At 40.2% G+C, this 20,449-nt stretch overlaps 3 protein-coding genes across 4 annotated transcripts; 1 reads left to right on the forward strand and 2 right to left on the reverse strand.

Annotated features, from left to right (window-relative positions):
* On the forward strand, positions 424-9,692 carry LOC109719243 (sulfoquinovosyl transferase SQD2). Of its 2 annotated transcripts, none has more exons than XM_020245808.1 (11): positions 424-442; positions 6,615-6,681; positions 6,943-7,013; positions 7,339-7,456; positions 7,538-7,611; positions 7,845-7,900; positions 7,991-8,074; positions 8,155-8,242; positions 8,347-8,424; positions 8,693-8,749; positions 8,882-9,692. In XM_020245808.1, the coding sequence occupies exons 2-11, from the start codon at positions 6,670-6,672 to the stop codon at positions 9,375-9,377; spliced, it is 1,134 nt and encodes a 377-aa protein (XP_020101397.1). In that variant the 5' UTR covers positions 424-442; positions 6,615-6,669; the 3' UTR covers positions 9,378-9,692. The 2 variants fall into 2 exon arrangements, with proteins under 2 accessions (XP_020101397.1, XP_020101395.1); XM_020245806.1 differs by lacking the exon at positions 424-442 and adding an exon at positions 5,645-6,116.
* On the reverse strand, positions 10,005-12,938 carry LOC109719245. The gene is made up of 2 exons (XM_020245810.1): positions 12,153-12,938; positions 10,005-11,285 (listed from the first exon to the last, which is right to left on the reverse strand). Exon 2 carries the CDS (start codon positions 10,948-10,950, stop codon positions 10,348-10,350), a length of 603 nt encoding a protein of 200 aa, XP_020101399.1. The 5' UTR covers positions 10,951-11,285; positions 12,153-12,938; the 3' UTR covers positions 10,005-10,347.
* LOC109719244 (uncharacterized acetyltransferase At3g50280-like) lies at positions 13,492-15,820 on the reverse strand. Its single transcript, XM_020245809.1, has one exon. It carries the CDS (start codon positions 15,592-15,594, stop codon positions 14,197-14,199), a length of 1,398 nt encoding a protein of 465 aa, XP_020101398.1. The 5' UTR covers positions 15,595-15,820; the 3' UTR covers positions 13,492-14,196.

Below are 20,449 nucleotides of genomic sequence, written 5' to 3' on the forward strand. Positions count from 1 at the left end.
AAAATAGAATTTTTTCGTTTTGCAATGGTCCAACCCATTTTCGTACTCACGAGAAGTGAAGTAAAGGCCCATTTAAGAAATTAGTTTCCTTCGGTCCAATACTTTATCTGGACCCAAAAAGCCCAAAACACCCGCGCTATGGGCCTCAAGCTAAATACTTAACGGCCCATCATGTTAATACGGCGATTCCAGTTGTGCCACCACCGAATTCAGCGCTGGAATAGGGAGGAAGCGTGTTTCGGCCCCCTCACGACTAGCCAGCTACCGCAGAAAACTGAAACAAGTCGGCACCGTAGTATGCTCCGTCACCGACTTCAGCGCCATTCTACTTAGGAGCCTCCCTCGACCTCTCCCCTTCGACATGCGTAAACCTGTGAGCATCGTCGTCTCGTGGGAAAGAGACGGTGCGATTGAGCGCTAGGTTTCATCCGGCTCTTACCAGGTATCGCCACTCCTCTTCGTTCCCTCTTCTCTCTTCTTTTAGGGTTGGTAAATGATAGCTCTCTTTGTGCACATTAATTTTATATATATATATATATATATATATATATATATATATTACTATGGTTTGAACGCTATCAATCGTTAGTTGCAACCCTCGAATGTGGGATCTACATATTGTTTTCTACAAGCAGTTAAGCACTTCTTGGCATATGAAATTTGAAATCCTAATTTCACTTCCCTTTTAGCTTTAAATTGAGCTGCCGATTATTTAATTTTTTGCAAGATGTTGACCATATCCTAAGTTACTCTGCTACAAAGGCTATTACACTTCTATGCATTTTAAGTTCAATCCACTTTCTCATTTTCTTGTATGATCATAATAGTCCGTGGGGTATCTACAGGAAAGAGTAGAAAAAATGATGAAGCACTAGAAGGCCTTAATATTATTGGCCAGGTGTGTTTGTTAACAAGGAATCTTTTACAGAAGCACCAAATAGTTCTCGAAACTGTATGCATTCTTTCTTTGTAGATCACAAACTATTACTTATTTACTATAGGAGCAACCGTTTTGTTTTAGCAATATAACCGACGCACGCAAATAGGGATCAATTGCTGCAAGAAAACAATATATAGTGCGATTCTGGAATGAGAGTAATGTTCTAATCATAGTTGGATGTTCATATATGATTAGCACCTGGGGTTCAAGTGAAATAACTTTGGTTACGTGCCTTTTCATGACGAGAGTTCCCTTGATGAGGATTATAAAATTGTCGGAATAGGGTCAGAATGGAAGTGTATAGGATTTTTCTGAATATCTTCACGGTGCGTTCGATCCACATGTGTGAAATTGAGACGGAATCTTCTTTTTGAAGACGGAAGACTAAGCTTTGGTTATCAAGGGTGAAGACTATTAGAAGTCTCAATATTAGAGAAATCCATTTGGTTTAATTGCTGCAGAAGAATTTTAGATGACTGACTTGTTATTCCTTCTGTGCATCAATGGCTGTCAATATATCACGCTGATTCTCCAATTTGTTGTTTCAACAAATTCAATGAGTGTCCTGTCGTTAGTTATTCTGCATAGTGTAATGTATCTTTGACTGTTAGATGAGGATAAATCATATTAAAAGAGGCTGTTGAGGACTCAGAGGAAGGCTGATAATTCAATATTTAGCTTAATATCTGTTAATTTGAGTGATTACTTACGGACTTTTGTGTGGTTCTATAGGGGTTGGTGTGCTCGATTTTTTTAGTGATTATTACCTCTTTAATTTTCTATAGTTGCTTGAACTTTTTAGTGGTAAATTATCAGTAGTTTGTTGGACATGTCTATGCACTGTAAACTGAAAAAGACAACTGATATCAGGAAAGCCGGTGGAATCTCTTTTTCACATTTACTTTGGATAAAGATAGTAAGTATGATATTCAGAGGTTTTGCACAAGTTGATTTGGATTACAGGAACCTCCAGATACTATGGGTTTAGGTCCAATCCTATGGTAACATTTGGTGATTACATCTCCTTTAGATCCATATAGACCAATACTTTGTCTTTGTGAGAAGTATCGAGTGTATGTGCTAGGTAAGATTATTTAAGATTTTGCCATGGCCATGGCTGCATGGGGAAGGTTGTTCTTTCCCTCTATTTAATGCTTCTTCCCCATTGAGTTCCCCCATTTGCATGTAAATCAGGTGCAACAATTTCAGTCTATTAAGTACATAAGTGGAGTCCCAAATAAGCTCATGCCTAACAGCTCAAATGATAATACGGATAGACAATGCGATAGCATTAGGAAGAGAAGAAGGGCACAATACATTTCCAAGCAAGTACTAGGATCAAGCAGAAGCATACATGCGTTTCAGTGCGCAATCTAGTTGTATTTCCTAGATGATGAATTGATGAACTTAATGCAGTCTTCGATGGCCTCGCTCTGGTGAGAATCTCTAGGAGGTGCGAAATTTTGATGAGTCGAGCTTGTAGCAGTAGCTGAGGAAGACCTTCTTTTGGAGATGAAACAAAAGGCTGTCTTCGCATTGGCACCCACGCGCCGGAAAAACTTCACGACTGAAACATGGGCTTTCCTGACAAACCGGGATTTTAAGCTTCTGGGAACATGGTTTTGGGTTTTTGTGGCTCTTGCATAGATATAATTGGGTGTAAGAGAGATTGTAGGCTTCTCGGTGGCATCAGGGCTGATGCTTACGCGACTGCTACTCTTTCTCATCATCTTTGTAAACTGGAGGAGTTGCTGTAATAAGTGGTAGGAGTAGGAAGATGCTAAGGACTCTATATATATATATATATATGCTGAGAGAGAAACGAAAGATCCTATTTACATGTGGAGAGAGTGACTATGTGACAACAATGTAAAGGAGAAAGAATAGAGAAAAAGAAAAAGAAAAAGTAGCAAGGGAAGAGGGAGAAAATGTTGTATCACTGCCTCTTGTAGGCAATTTAGGAGCAAGTTTACTTCACTGTTATTTGTGGCTATGTGTACATGTTGTCATACATAAAGCCTCTTTGTTGCTTTTCCCCTTGAAATAGGAGTGAGTATGCTATGATTGGCTGGTTCTAACAGGAACCAACTAAAGATGTGTGTGGAAGCATTGACTCGGTCAACGCTCAGTATATTCTTGGAGTGTTGTGGTGGGTGGTGAGTGGCGAGAGGCAAATCTCAAAAAGATATAGGAGAATGAAAATGATGCGGTATGATTAACAGAGAACAGGGGAGATGACAAGATGACACTATACATTAAAAAGAAAAGCTGCTACGCAAGCGGTTCTTTTGAGGTGTTGCTGGGCCTACTGGGCCTGCTGGGCCCTGTTGTTCTTCCTTTGTAAGGAGTTGGAGAGTGAGTGGAGACCATCACCGCAGAGGAGGTGAGGCGGACTGTGGACAGGGCAGAGGCAGGAAGAATCTGAAGGTGCTAGATAAAGCACTGCCTCTGTACTCTCTCCGAGACCCCTAGGACAAATGCCAGTTAGGAGTCAATTGGACCTGCCAAAGTTTACTGAAATGTCATTGGCTCCAAAATAGAAGCTCTATTATTAGGATTTAACTTATGATTGCTTCAAATACTCAATTATGCTGCATGATTATCTGAATGCTTTGCTTGGATTATATGATATGCATCGGTGTTTAAAACAGTTCAGGAATAGGTCTTCTAACTCCGGGTGTTAGCTTGAAGCTGCGCTGACACATTTGTATGGGGGCAATACACATAAACCATTTCTAAAGGAGTTTCCTTGTATGTTATAACTGGAATATGTTTGTTTGGATGTTTCATAATCCCATCCCTTTCCTACACTACTTGCAAATCCCTCATTACAGCATCCTTCCTGCAAAGTAGGTCTTGTCTTGTTTGCTGCAAATCTTTGCATAAATTATAGTTTCCTTCCCATAAATGTTGTGCACCTATTGGGTTGCGAAAAGGATCGTAACTGCAGTGTCTTCATATATTTCGAGTGGGTCTGTGGCCGCAGGCGCCGAAAGGGATGGCCTACCTTTTTTATGCAGTTACTTCATTTGATGCATCATCATGAACTACAAGTAACTTCAATTGACAAACCCTGTGCATTAGAGTTATCTTTGTGTATAAATTGTGGCTAGATTGGTGTGGAGAAATAATTTTAGGACAAGGTTATTTTATGGACGGCCGAAAATGAATATTAGGAGATTGAAATTCACCATTCCTCCATGGATATACTATAATTGATCTACAATAGATTGGAGATCAGTTGGAGTTGTGTTTTTTAAGCCTTGTAAACTTTTCCATGATTCAAACCCTCCTAATGGTCCAAATTTCAAAACGGCCAACTGCTATTAATATCACGTGAATGAAGTNTTTATTTCAAAAGATAGGTAACATGCTATCCGCTTCGTTTATTTCATTTAAAAAAATAAACTTAGCTAGAAATGTAAATCAATTAGGATTCGAACTTGAAACCTCAGATACCAACTATCAAGTCCTTTGCCATCTCGGATACCAACCATCAAAATGTGCCAAACTTATATTGAATGAGAGGTGAAAAACATCTTCAACAAATAATTGGATTCACATTTCAAATCCTAGTTTTTTTTTTTTCTTTTTCTTTTTTCTTTTTTCTTTTCGAGCGAGATAGGTAGCACACTACCCGCTTTATTTTATTTCATTTAAAAATAAACTTAGTTGGAAATGTAAATCAACTAGGATTCGAACTTAGGTCTCGGATATCAACCACCAAGCCTTTTGTCACTTGCTCTAGGGACGGTTGGTCATTTCAAATCCTAGTTGATTCACATTTCCAGCTAAGTTTATTTTTAAATGACATAAACGAAACGGGTAGCGTGCTAACTATCTCTCTCTAAAAAAAAAAAAACAAATAATTGGATATTTGTGGCTGTAAGTTTCATTGGCCAAGGATATCCATTCTTTGCAGTTGCCCCAAAATGATGGAAATTAGTTAAAATGTATGAGAGATGCTACTCTTATATCCCAAAGCGGGATACAAATATTACACACTTCCATCCAAGAATGTTTTTATTTTTTATTTTTTGAAAAACAGATAGCAAGATATTTAATTCATTCATTTAAACAATAAATTTATCTACAAGAGTAAACTAGTATTGCTCAAAATATATTAACCATCAGATAGACAAGATGTAAGATATATATCTACTTTTTAAGTGTACAAGTAGTATTACTCAAAATATATTAAAACCCCTCAAATATATGCTATTTTGACAAATACTACTTACCTTCTTTTTGATTGACATTCGGCAACTTCTAATTTTATTTGAATTATTCTAATCAATTTACTAATTTTTTTTTATTAAATTTAATAGTAATATTAGATTTAATCACTCAGTAGTGAGTAAATCCATCAAATTTCATAGAATTATTATCGATAAATTTGTTAGACTGTTTATTTAATTGACTTAAATTGTTAAATTCAAAAAATTATAAATAAAAAAATAAAATTGAGAGGCCCATTTATGAAAAAGCATAAAGACATGTACCAGTGATTACTTACTTGGAAAGAAACTAATTTTTTAATAGCAAGCCGAGAAAAGAAAAAGGTTCCCATATCCACCGCAGAATATACCAAGCCCTGTGATGATGCTCATATAATTTATTTATTTATTTATTTTTTTTATTTTTTTTTTGTGATGCGAAGATATTCCCCACCCCCAAATGCGAATATACTCTTTCTCTCTCTCTCTCTCTCTCTCTCTCTCTCCTCTTTCGAAACACCACCCAAATTTGCGCGAGACAAAATGCCCCCGCCCACCTTCGATTCTCTAACCCTCCTCCCCTCCTCGCATCGCGAACCCTCATCGACCATGGCCTCTTCCCTCCATTCGAACCCTATTCCTCCTCCTCCTCCTCTTCCCCTCCGTCGCCCCACCTCCTCCTCCGTCTCCTCGCCCTCTCCTTCGCTCCTAGCGCCCTGCTGCTCCTCGTGCTCTCGACCTCTCCTCCCCAGGAGGACGCTGCGGCTCTCCCTGCCGCAGCGGAGGCGAATGGTCGCGGCGCGTGAGAAGAAAGGGGCGGCGATTGAGGCGATTGAGGAGGGAAAAGCTGAGGCGGAGGAGGCGGAGGCGGAGGCGGAGGCGCCGCCGCTTTTGGAGAACGCCGAGGGGAACTCCAAGCCCCGCCGCATTGCGCTCTTCGTCGAGCCCTCGCCCTTCGCGTCAGTGTTTTTCCCAACTGAAAGGAATCCTGTTTGATTAGTTTTAGTGAAATTTAGTGTGAAATGCCTGGTTCTTTAGCCGCTTTTTACTGCAGTAATTCTGGGTAATACTATGATAGTAAAGCATTTCTCTGGTAAAAGTTGTGATTTTGCGTGGTAGCCACTCCTAATTTAGTTAGTGGATAAGCTGCTTTGTTAGTTGATTGGTTGCAACATTTATGGTGCTCGGACAAAGTATATTTGAGAACACCCTTTTCGCTTGATATGTTACTATTACACTACGCCATATGAGTTTAACTTGATTCTTATATTCTTGTGAGGTCGCGTCATTCAATTGGGAAACTAATTTATCCATAAGAATTAGTTATGACTGTCATCTTTCCGGCCGTCCTACTTTTTCATTGATTTATTATTTCCTATACTTCTTTTGCTTAATGATTTTTTTTTTTTTAGCTATTGAATCTATATTCCTACCTATGTTCCTGTTTTAATCTACAGTTATGTTTCTGGGTATAAGAACCGGTTTCAGAATTTCATCAAACATTTGCGCGAGATGGGCGATGAGGTATATACCAAATTCATTTGTTGGTGGACAGCTTTTTCCTGCATTCTTTGTTAATGCAATATACCATTGCGATTTCATGAATCAGATAATCCAAATTGGTGTTTTGTTCTCTTTCATTGAGGGACCTATTTATATATGTTGCAATTTTTCGATCTTATCGGAAGCAACGGAAACTACCGTTAGATGATAGTCTAGGAATATCCATGCTTCGTTGGCTTTTAGATAATGTCTAACCGTTTGTCTTATTGGTGCGTGTTGCAGGTCATAGTTGTAACTACCCATGAGGGCGTTCCTCAAGAGTTTTATGGAGCAAAACTAATTGGTTCATGGAGGTAATTCAAGTTATGATCCCTTTGATCTTGTTCAAGAATAGGGATAGGTGCTTTTTAGCCCAATTTATTCCATTTGTACTGTTCATGTTCACGCTTATATGTGAAACAAAGTAGAAGTTCCATGCGATTTCGAATCAATGGGCGGCTAATCAGAGTCTCAATACTCTACACCCTTCTTGGCTGTATAAGTGTGCTTCCAAGCTAATCATTGGTGTTTTGCGGATAGATTTAAGTGTAGTTTGAAAATATTCTGCTGTTAATAAATTTATCCTTATGCTATAGTTGTTTCTTTATTCTGCTTGTGCTAATGACCTTCTCTTTTCAGCTTCCCCTGCCCGTGGTATCAGAAAGTTCCACTTTCCCTGGCACTTAGTCCTCGAATAATATCAGAGGTAGCGAAATTCAGGCCAGATATAATACATGCCTCTTCGCCTGGAATCATGGTAATTCTAACCGAAAATGAAATATAATATATGAAAATTCAGCTTTTCAGCATAATAGCCTCCTTTCATACAACATTTCAGGTATTTGGTGCTCTTATAATTGCAAAGTTGCTTTGTGTACCTTTAGTAATGTCATATCACACGCATGTTCCAATGTGAGTCGGCTTCTCTTGACTACCGCATTCTAATAATTGTTAGACTCAAAGAATAAGATGTTGAAGAGTATCTGCTGTGTGTTTCCTAAAGCTTTATAAAGTGCAGCTAGTGGTTTGAGATGCATCTCAACAATTAATTCTTAAAAATGTATGTAGCATGTTATTAGCTGAACTTTATGAAGAGTTCAGGTAGTGAATATTTTGGGTAGCTGATTCTTGTGCTTGCTTTTCAGATACATTCCCAGATACACATTCAGTTGGTTGGTAAAGCCAATGTGGCTGATTATAAGTAGGTTTACCTTTCTTTTCTCCTTTTGTGTATCACATGCCCTCCTTATTCCTATAAAGGTTTATTAACACTTCTTTTTGCTTTTTGAAGAATTCCTACATAGAGCTGCTGATCTCACGCTGGTGCCTTCTGTTGCTATTGGGCGGGATCTTCAAGCAGCCCGTGTAACAGCAGGTTAGCAGGAAAAGAAAACTCAAATGATATGTTTTCTCTTGTAATTTACCATCCTCCCCTCATGGTTTCTTGGTTTGCAGCGAACAAAATCCGCCTATGGAATAAGGGTGTGGATTCGGAAAGCTTCCATCCTCGTTACCGCAGCCATGAAATGCGTGTTAGGCTAACGTAATTTTAATCCTCCCCCCCCCCCCCCNCTCGTTCGCTCGCTCGGTCTCTGCTACTAGCACAAATATTCTGACTAGTGTTTGGCATGTGTTTCCCCTTGTTAGCAATGGTGAACCTGAAAAGCCCTTGATAATTTATGTTGGACGCTTAGGAGTTGAAAAAAGCTTGGATTTCCTAAAAAGGTAAGCTTGCACTTTCAGAGCCATCATTCTATATTACTAAGATAGCTTATTTGCTATCTCAACTGTTTGTTATTGTAAATTTTCTCCTTTTTTTTGATGAAAAATGTTCTGTCTAGTTGCTTTCAGTTCAACTTTCAGTTAAATCTTCTCGTTTTAGAATATTTTTGTCGTCATGAGTAGTCAACACTTCTGTATCTGTTGTGTTCCTATTCAACTATTCAACGTTACAACTATTTTCACCACCTAAAGAGAATGTGTGATTGAACAGGGTCATGGATCGGCTACCAGGGGCAAGAATTTCATTTATAGGAGATGGGCCTTTCAGGTGACATACACTTGCATTTTTGGTCTTCTATTCTTTTGACAGAAGGTCTTGCGAGCTACTAGAGGATTCTACATAAATATTAACCGCTTGTAGGAATGATTTGTTAACACAATCTCTTTCTACATAGCTCAGGCCGGAACTCGAACAAATGTTCTCAGGCATGCCAGCGGTGTTCACAGGAACCCTACATGGTGAGGAGCTCTCACAGGCCTATGCCAGTGGGGATGTTTTCGTGATGCCTTCCGAATCTGAGACCCTTGGCTTTGTTGTTTTGGAGGCAATGTCGTCAGGGGTCCCCGTAGTTGCAGCCCGGGCCGGAGGGATACCTGATATTATACCCGAATCGCAGGATGGCAAAACCAGCTTCTTATATCCACCGGGTGACCTCGATGAATGTGTTCGCAAGATTGAGCGGCTGTTGTCCTGCAGTGAGTTCAGAGAAGCTATGGGTAGAGCTGCAAGGAGGGAGATGGAGAAGTTTGATTGGAGGGCAGCCACGAGGAAGATACGTAATGAGCAGTACAATGCGGCCATTTGGTTCTGGCGGAAGAAGAGGGCTCAGCTGCTTAGACCGATTCAGTGGGTGATACGGAGGTTCTTTAGGTTACCAGTTATTAAGTATAGTTGATTTTGTAATGATTTTTTTAGTTCGAAAGGGCTCTCGGAGAAAGTTTGCGTGATTTGGGTGCATCCGTGGTGGTATTGTTATGTATGTGGTTAATGGGAATATATTACATAATGGGAATCTTATATTCTTTTCTTGTACGTGGGTAAGGAATTAGTTTTTTGTTATACCAAATGATTTTACGGTGGGAAGGCAAGTGTATGGTTGGAATGCATGGTATATACTAGTGTAGTGTAGCACAAAAACTGTAATTATCTTGGATTCAATGAACTTCTGTATGCTGCCATACTGGAATGATACATCATCCCCTCTTTATCACTCTGTCTAATTAAACAAACTATTAATTGATTCATCTTCATCCTCTGAAAATAAAAATTATGAAACAAATTGATGTTTATTGAGATTTTATGTTTTTTTTTTTTTCTCTTCGAGAGTGAGCATGATTTAATTTTTTTTGCAGTATCGTACTTCCCTGGAATGCATTTCAGTCAGATTTTTGCCTGCTTTAGCCGGTGAATATTCCAGACCAACTGGATAATAAATGATGATCGTGGTTTTTCGTTTGGAATGATATATACATTATATCTGTACAAGGTGTAAAGAGGGCTCAAGAGAACGAAAAATTGGACAAATAGCAAAAATAAATAGTCGGAACTAAAAAGTTTTTAGTAAAGAGAGTCTTACATCAGAACAGTGTCTGTAATCACTTCCTATACACACAAGTATGAAGACCTTTTTATCACAAAAGTCGATAAACAATCATAAGGAGAACGTGAAAATTCTTGTTCCAACTTTATCCTCTAATGCACTGCAAAGTTACTAACCAAAAATCAATTGCGAAATCTCTGATAGAAGAAACACCTTAATGCAAAATTAAATGCTCTACGATTTCTGCGGTGTGAACACTGGGAGAAAGCTGTCAAAGAAAAAAGCAATTGGCACAATAATAAACCGGAAAATTTGAAGCACTCAATTAGTCTTCATAATCTGGAGAAAATGACTGCTCAAACTCGGCATCCATTATCACCCCCTTCATTACATGCGCAATGATCTCACCCTTTCTAATATCAACACATTCTGATCTAACGCCGTTAACAACCAAAGTACCATCGAAATCTTTCCAAGCATATAATCTGAACCCTGACACTGAGTCATATGATATCTCCTTCCTCAAAGGTACTGCTTCAGAAGGTAAATGTCGCGGAATCGACGAGAATCCCATTACACGCGAGACAATGGCATATGTGTTATTTACATTTTGCTCTGTTAAGCTGTCATTGGTTCTTAGTTTCAGAACATGTTCGAAGGCCACTTGCGAGGGGACAAATACGGTGAATGCAAGGTCATCAGGCAACATCGCAATCATCATATTTCCAAGTTCGCATAAGCCCATTTCTTTTAGTCTTACACAATGTGATGAAGCTTCAGAAGATCTGTCGGTACTTGTGTCTGTTGATACCTCTGGAAGGCTGGAGTTAAGTAAAAACAGCAGGCACATGACACAGATGAATAGGAATGCCACATAGATTGAATTTCTTGAAATAATCCGTTTTACTTTTTTCCAGAATACCTTCATGCTTTCAAATTTTCACCCAATACTTGAAAACAAACAAATTACCGACGAGAATAACAATTCTTTCTCCCAGACAGATGTTATTATCAACCAACTCCTTGTCATTGTGCTTAAACGGCTTCGGTGGAGGAAATTGAAAATCAAAAAGTCATTTTTGTAACGAACTATGCTTTTTCTCTTCTAGGTTCTAGCATTGGAGTCAGTGCATGCTGTTCCCTGTTAAAGTGTCATGGTGGCAGTTAGAGATCACCGAAAAAGCAATTTTCCCTCTTTGGTTGCAAGCAATAAACTTAACAGCAGCTACATTTAGCTGTGACTGCGCAAATTGAATCCTTTTCCTGAATCACCAAAAATGTCATTGAACTAAAGAGTAGAGCGGAAGAGTCGTAAAGCACATGTTACTAAATCAATTATTAAAATATGAAAGCAATAAAACCATCATTAGACTGACCATGGAGTAAGTGTATGCACTTCATCTAGAACAAGTAAGTTCATAAAACAAAAAGAAAATAGAAAGATAGAGATGTCAAACCAAAAAGAAACAAAAACTGAATAGATCTCTACCCAATGAAGCTGCTGTGTTCCTAAATAACAAAAACTTTTCTCAAAAAATCTCGTCAAACATCTGGCTTGGCAAAAAAATTATCCCGAAGAAACTTGCATAAAAGATCATGATAAAGTGCTCAATAGCTTATTTCTGATTTTTTTTTTTTTTTTAGATTTTTTTTTAAAAGCATAGGCCCGCCAAACACGTCATTTTACAGGGAAGCAGCTCAGCCACCAATTCAGAAGGGTACCAATAAAATTTGAAACAATACAAGTTGTACTAATTAGTTAAATTAATCAGTACATAAATAAGAAATACAACTCAACATCACTGATTTTAAGTATTTAGATCCATTTACATGCAGTGAAACGGACAGAGGGCAAATAAACCGATGTTCATCCTATAAAAACAATGAGTTTACATTGAAGCAGCTAGATTCATAAATTGCACCGTCGAAAGAAGTCGCACGCTAATCACGAACTGTAAACAAGCTCTCGCATCATTTCAGGAACTAAAATTATAAAAATAAACCACCCAAAATCTATCAAAAAGGAGATAAAATACACAAAAAAGATCAACGGTGTGTTGAAAATGAAAAATTACCGTAACGAGATTTGGAAAACAACCAAAAGTTGAAAAACTAAAAACGATCCAATACCTCTCGGATGGTTCCTCTCTCTCTCTGTCATGCGGCGATCGAGCGCGGCGGAGGGTAAAAACTAAAAACTAAAAACTAAAAACTAAAAAGAGAGGGCGGGCACGGTGGAAGGGGATCTCAGATCCCAATTAGTAAGGGAAGGGGCCGAGTAATTGGGCCCTCAGTATGTCCAGTTCTCGGCCCGTTAACATCCCCACTGGTACTCTCAAAAGTCCAAATACGGAAAAGACACCCGGCTGGGCCAGAATCGGTGGAACAATGCCCACTCTTAGACGGGCCGGATTTGGGCCTCACCAGTGTTTCGTGAAGCCCATTAACACTCCTCACGTAAACAAATAAATACTCTACCCAATAAACGGGCTCCTCCATACGGGGTGCTTGAGCGAACTACCTGCCAGGCATTATTAACTGGACTCTTGTGTTGAGCTCATTATTTCTGTAAGATTGGGCTCAAAATGGTTCAGGATTAGAAGATCAAACAATTCTTACTGTATTTCGAAATGGGGAATTTTCTTGTTAGTTTCCCTTATGATTTGTTGGGAACGTTCGAGCATCTCGATTTTGGAGTATTTCTATCCGCTTCGTTTATTTTTCTTTTTTAGAAATAAATTTAGCTGGAAATGTGAATCAATTAGAATTCGAATTTGGAATCTCAGATACTAACTATTAAGTCCTTTGCCATTTGCGATAGAGACGGTCGCCCGTAAATCCCCTTATATATTAATGAGAGGAAGAAAACTGGGAAATGAAGCAATTAGAAGATGTGTACTGCAGAAAAAAAGCTAATAAATGCAAGAAAAAGGAAAGCTACGTACAGCAAATCCATTCTCGCAAGTTCCTCTCCCTCCCCTGCAATGCTTTCGTCTTGTTCGCTTGTCGAAGCATAGCCGAACAGGAGAGAGTCTCGCGAAACTTTTTATATTTTGAGGCGGTTTGCAATGCGTTGATTGTGGTGTTTGCAAACTCACTTGTCATCCTTGCAGCTACGAGTGCGGTGACGTTAGCAGAGCTGTCGCTAAAATCTTCATTCACTAGTAGGGGGCACACAGCAGTACAGTACAGCACAGCACAGCACACACTCGAAATCGTTCTTGCCCTTGGTATAAAAAACAGAGCCAAGGATCAAAGCGTGCTTGGTGCTTCAATTTCTAAGAAAGGTGAGTTTCCATCTTAAATTTTGTAAGCCGCCGAGAGGTGCCGTCGAAAAGAATTACAAGAGAACTGTGTTCGAGTCCTTTCATATTTGACTTTTTTTTAAGATTCACAAGCGAATTAAGATTTTATCCCGAGCTTTCGGCTACGGTTATCCTTGTCGATACATAGGACGGGCAATTTGCAGTAATAAGAATGGGAAGATCATCACTAAAAAGAAAAGTAGGCAAGAAACAGAAGAGTAACTTGTAAATCAAAATTAAAGGATACAAGTAAGTGGCAGGAGTGTCAGTTTCACTAGCTAGATCAGCTGTGCCCCTCTTTAGGCCCCTCAACCCTCTCTCCGTCTCCGTTCTTCATTAATGGGTTAAATACGAGGGCTATTTACATCCCCAACGCACTAATCCTCCCTCCCAGCTAGCTTCCCAAATCCTAGAAATATCGATTTACGAGTTCCCTCCAAATTCTGCCCTCTAACAATCGCAGGGGACTTTTGGAAGGTCGAAGAGCACGACACTGCCAGCGCAGCCATTATTATGTGGGGTTAGATACTTTGAAAATTGATATTTCCAGAACTAATGTTGCCGCTCCGAATAACAAAACTAGCTCTGTAAATATCGATTCTCTCCTACTCGTACACTTATCATTGGTCCTTCAACGGCGGCCATCGTCTCCTGCCTCCCATCTTTATTGATAGACCGCTACACTAGCTAGCACTACTACATATATAAATATCTATATATCTATATCTTCTGCGGTAGGCCCAAATCTCATCACGTCCCTTTCACACAGGCAAATCCACAGCCGCCGCGGAGAAGAAGAAGAAGAAAGAAGAAAGAAGCAGAAGAAAGAAGAAGAAAGGAGGCGGCGGCGGCGGCGGCGCTTGGGTTGGTCAATTGTGGGCGGAGGCGTAGGACATGAACTCGTGGTCCTGGAGCAGCGCCGCCATGGTGTCGGGCGCGAGGCACACCTCGAGGTCGACGCTCCCATCGCCGTCCCTGCCGGGGAAGGCCGAGATCTTGCCGTCGAACTTGTTGGCCTTGCCGCTGCGCACCGCCAGGGGGCGGCCCCACCCGAAGTCGTTCCCGTCGTACATGGGGAAGCGGTGGGAGCTGCCCATGGTGATCCCGGCCCCGTCCGGGTTGCCCAGGGGGAAGCAGCGCGGCGCCGCCTCCCACTCGGCCACGGCCTTCCGCACCGCCGCGTCCCCGTGCGCGGCCACGCTCGCGTGCAGCAGCCCCGCCGCCCACCGCAGCTCCCGGGACGCCACATCCCCCACGCTCGCCCGCGTCGCCACGCTCTGGATCGCGTTCCCGAAGTACTCCGCGGCCACGCGCGGCCGCACGCGGTGGCGGCAGTTCACCGCCATCCGGAACGTCGTCACGGCTCCCGCCTCGCCTCCTCCCGCCCCCGCCCCCGCCCCCGCCCCCGCCCCCTCCGAGGTCGCCTTGGGGTCGTGGGCGAGCTTCCCGAAGATCTCCGCCTCCCGGAGCCGGTCGGAGCACAGCTTCCTGACGACGGCGCGGCGGTTGGCCCGCGCCTTGAGGTCCTGGACGGCCTCGCGGGCGAAGTGGAAGATGCGCTCCCGCAGCGGCGCGTTCACGGGGAAGGTGACCTCGGGGCCCGCGCCGCCGGGGAAGCGCAGGACCGCCGGAGAGCCGCCGAAGAAGTCGCGGCGGAATTCGGGCGGCTCGGGCGCGCCGCCGCGGCAGAGCTCGGCCCAGGCGTTGAAGAAGCTCCAGAGGGAGGTCCCGTCCACCACGGCGTGGTTGACGCCGCAGCCGACGAAGACGGCGCCGTCGCCGAGCTCGGTGAGCTGGAACGCCGCCAGGGGCCGGAAATGCCCGTCGAAGCTGATCACGCCCTCGCAGGGGAAGAGCGATCTCACCGGCAGCGGCACGTCGGAGGAGGGAGGGAGGAGCGACGAGAGCGTGAGCGATGGGGCGGCGGCGTGCGAGAATTCGACGCCGGAGCCGTCGCAGGAGATCACAATTCGGCCGTCGGGGAGGGTGACGAGGCGGCCCGCGAGGGCCGGGACGAGGGAGAGCGCGCGGGAGAGGGAGGTTTTGAGGAGGGACAAGAGGGCGGCAATGGGGATCGGAGGGCGAGAAAAGAAGAGGCCCTTCTGGATGTAGTGGCACGACAGCATCGGCAGGTCGGAGACCGACAGCTTCAGATCGCCCAGCACCGACGCGGCGTCCGGATAGACGGTGCATTTGGATAGAACTGTAACGACAGCGACGGCAGAGCCGGAGGAGGAATCGAGAGAGGAGGGGAGGGATGGGGCCATCTCAATTTGAGGGGATTGTTTGTTTGTTTGTTTGTTTGTTTGTTTGTTTTCTCCGGCCAATTAATTCTGCAGCAGTTTTGCTGCTGCTGCTGCCGCCGCCGCCGCCGCCGCCGCGTTGCACTGCTGTAGGATTAGGATAAACCAGTGCGCAGCAGCGCCGGTTGGAAGAATTGATGTTGGGAAATGGGGAGGAGGTGCTGAGTGGAGAAGGGAGTAAATGAGTGGGGGGGTTTATATAGGGGGAGGGGCGGGGAGAGATGCATGCATTTGGGGCCTCGGGGGTTGGCCACATAGTAGTTGCGCGCTTCTGTTCTGTTCTGTTCTGTTGGTGGCAATTTTATTTTTTTAATCCAATTGAGAGGTTCAGGATAGCTGAGTGAAGGAAAAAAAAAAAAAATACACCAGTTATATTAACGAGACATGCCGTGATGTTTTTCAACTAATTAAATAATTTTTTTTGAATTTATTTATTTTATCATGATTAGAAAAAAATTATTTTTATTATAATTTTTTTAAAAAAAAATATGAATAATTTGTTATCAATAATATGGTACAAATGTGATACAATAGACGCCTCACAAGATATCTTAATCTCAATTCATTCGAGGCCCTATTTTAGAAGAAATTTAGTATTCAGTTTTGGCGTTAGGACTACCCTGCTGAAGTAAGCGGGAAGGGTTAACATACCACCGCAATGCACAATGGAAGAAGCATTGGAAGCAAGCATTGGAAGCGTGAGTAAGGGTGTCACGTGGCATGCCCAGAACGAAACTTGGCTGAGACGGCGCTCCAACCCTCGGATAGCAGTTGAATCCGCATCTCAGCGCAGCGCACGAATCTTGATGCACGGCATCAGGATCATATAGTAGCTGGGGAGATCGGTGCCTACAAAAATCACTTTTGTACTACAAAATATTATTTTTAAAAAAATTAAAAATGAAGTTCGAATCCTAGTTGATCAATATTTCTAGTTAAGTTTATTTCTAAATAAAATAAACGAAGCAAGTAGCGTGCTATCTATTTCTCAAAAAAAAAAAAAATAAATAAATAAAACGGTTATTATTTTTTATAGTACAAAAATACGGTCACAAACGCTACTGAAAAATTTTCCCAAAAGCTACGTTACGGTAAGGGTTACAACCATAATTTTATTAGTCATCGTATTATCAAATTATGCTCAAACCAAATTGAAACTTTACATCACGTATGTGGAAATAAATTACTTTTGCTACTAGATTTTTCAATACATATGGGGATGATTGCAAAACACATATAAAAACAAAAGGAAAAAATATATAAAAAAGTATCAGTAAAATACATATAAATTACTGTATGATGAAAATGATCTTTTAAAGATATCATTATAGAACAATTAATAACAGACCTTGCTAAACCAACCAAAGTATTTAAGTACAGTTAGGAAGATTCCATATGAAACCAGTCCTAGATTGTCTGCGATTAGAAGGTCTAAGCCTAACAGAGACAAATTCAAGGTCGAAAGTACCATGAATCATAATTTTGTTTTTAAACTTTTATTTTCTTTTAGAGAAAAGTAATAAGCTATTCGCTTCTCTCAACTGAAATGGGAGACTAGTGTCTCATTTATCCAAATCTCATGCTTTATCACATAAAAACTTAGAAATCATAAGAGTGTATTAATTTTTTTGAGAGAAAGGTAGTATATTATCCGTTTCATTTTTTCAGAATAAAACTTAGCGAAAAATGTGAATCAATTAGAATTTAAATTTCAAATATCGGATATAAATTATTAAATTTTTTTTATCACTTGCGGTAGAGACAGTCGGTCGCAAGAATGTATTGTTCTAAGAAGAGTTTTTGTATTTTCTATCACATCTTCCTTCTCGTTAGTATTTTTAACCGTGGGTCGTAGCTTTCAAGCAACTTGAGAAGAAAACATTTCCCGATAGAAAGAAAAGACCGAGTAAAAAACAACCGAGACCTAATTCTGGCTCTACTTCAAGCAGTATTGTACAACACGTACAGTTGTTGCTCTTGTTGTTACCTCTGAGGAAGTACTTTGCCTAATTACCAATAGCGAAAAGAGAAAAAGCTTTTGAGTCCCCACTAAGATATAGCCTATAATACTATTGATAATATTAGCACTATATATATATAAAATTTAGAATTTAATAAGAATATTTAAAATAGTATTTAGGATTTACTTATAATAATATTTACAATTCAATGATAATATATCAACTCATCAATAGTACTGTAGAATACCTTATAAGGACCTGTCAGCTATAATAGCACTATAACAAAAAATAATAATAATACTTTCGTACTATGAATGTGACTTTTAGAATATATCTGATACACATGCGAATATATCAGTTGGTATGTATTTCATATAAATGTTAGTGCATTAACAATATTTTAAAAAATATTTATAAATATATCTCTAAACAGTGATGCTTGACGCGCTTGACGAAAAAATTATCCAGTCCATGATTAGTTGGCAGGTTCGGAAACCGGTAAAGCGGGATTTTATAAATCCAACAGAGTTCTCCTCATCGAATAAAAAATAAAATGCACGATAATAGCGAACACAAGTGGGGGAGAAAGAAGCCAGGAGAGCACCTAGGTAATCAATTAAGCGACGGGGTCAATGGATGCCTGAGGCCGAGGAGGACGCATATAAAATTTAGAAGTGACATGAGGAGGTGGTGGTGGTGGTGGTGGTGGTGGTGGTCTGAACTTAGGCGGTTTTGGTCATGCACCAGTGCGGACCCTTACCACGTAAGATTTGGAAGTGGGGAAAGTGGAAGGTCCGTGGTGCCAGCCATGATTCACGTGTCGGACCGACGTATTGCCAAGTCGCAAGCATTGGGTGGTTATAATAAATTGCAAAATCTTCTTTTTAACTTTCCAATCTGTTCGATAGAATCCGAACCCCACACAAAAATAAAAAGTTATAGATCAGATTTTTTTAGAAAAAGAAGAAGAAGAAGAAGTTGGATCAGATATGTCTTACTCAGATGTCGCTTGATTTGAACATCCGAGCCCCACACATGCATTCAAAGGTTGGATAAGCACTTCATCTAAACTTCAAAGCAGCTTGAATGATAACTGAAAGTGAAAACAAAAAAAAACTTCAATGCAGCTTAACTGATTTTTATTTTTTATTTTTTGAGAGAAAAAGGTAGCATCCTAATCACATTCGCATATATATTTTTTTTAAAAAAAAAAAATTAGCTGAAAATGTGAAGCAACTAGGTTTTGAACTTGAGATCTCGGGTACCAATCACTAAATCATTTACCACTTGCACTAAGAATAATCAATAAGTTTGATTGATATCTGAAAGTAAAAAAAAATATGATTCCAAGTGAGATGCATATGATATATATGAGTCTGGTTACTATACTATCGATAGTACCAAGCGCTTTGTGCTATCGAATTTTCCACCGTAAAATCTATCATTTTAACTATTTCTATCCGTTACATCATACTATTCAACTAACTACCCATTCAAACCTAGAGAACCACGATTATCCTAATCACACATCCCTTCATCCAAAGGCTGAGAACCTAATAGCACAAAGCATTTGATATTAATATAGTAACCTATTTTGATATATATATATATATATATAGAGAGAGAGAGAGAGAGAGAGAGAGAGCTACTATACTATTGGAAGTACAGATGATCTACTTCTTTCGACTTTTTAGTCCTTAGATCAACTCTTTTAATCATTTCTAACCTTTGAATTAATATTATTATTCTGTGGAGACCACTCAATCCTAAGAGTACTACTCAATCCTAGAAGAGATATATATAAAATGGCTATTCGACTCTTACGAGTTTAGACCCATTTGTACTCATAAGTTTTCGACCATTGGATGGAAGGATGTGCGGTTGGGATGATAGTGACATTCAATTAAGATGATAGTGATTCTCTAAAATTGAGTAAGTGGTTGATTGAATAATATAATTTAACGAATAAAAATGATAAAAAATAGATCTAACATTCGAAAATTTATACTGTCCGTCCCTAGAGCAAATGGCAAAGGGCTTGGTGGCTGGTACCTGAGACCCAAGTTCGAATTTTAGTTGATTCACATTTCTAACTAAGTTTATTTCTTAATGAAATAAAACGAAGCGGGTAGCGTGTTATCTATCTTTCTCAAAAAAAAAAAGTTTGAAAATTTATAAGCGTAAAGAAATCTATACTTTTATTGCGGAACTCTGTACACATGATCTCAACATGTGGATTCCCCACAACTGTTTGTTTTGCGAGGAAGTCAGTGCATGAATTCGGATATTATGCGAAGATAAGGTGGTTCATTTTTTGTTTGTTTCGCACGGGACTCACCAAATTGGGCGGAAATGAGTTTGACATTTTTGACTTATTCCTACCCAATTGGAAGTTTCGACTTGCATATATCGACGAGTGCATGAATGTTGTGGGTCGAAGTAACAAAACCCAAGTTTGCCAAACACGTCCTTCCCGTAGATTTAGCCTAAAATATTATATAATAATGTCACAGCCTAGCCTATAGTTTGAAGATTTTTGTTTCAAATAATTGTATAAAATTTTCTAATTAGATAAATAATTCTACAATTTATTTTTGACAAACTAATCCTTCTTTTATTATATAGAAGTTAAGGTGTAATCTACGACTAAAGACAATGAATTATTCACCGTCTTCATGAAAACTGTAAATGATTCGCTATCTTTTAAATTTTTTACAAAAATAATTAATCATTCACAGTCTTTTTTTAGAAAACCTTTTTTTATATTTCTCAGATATAATCCTAACGACCACATAAAATTTTCAACAAATCACATACAATCTTAACAACTTAAAAAATCTTAATAATCTACCCATACA

This window comes from Ananas comosus, linkage group 13, assembly GCF_001540865.1.
Source record: "Ananas comosus cultivar F153 linkage group 13, ASM154086v1, whole genome shotgun sequence".
Classification (NCBI taxonomy): Eukaryota; Viridiplantae; Streptophyta; class Magnoliopsida; order Poales; family Bromeliaceae; genus Ananas; species Ananas comosus.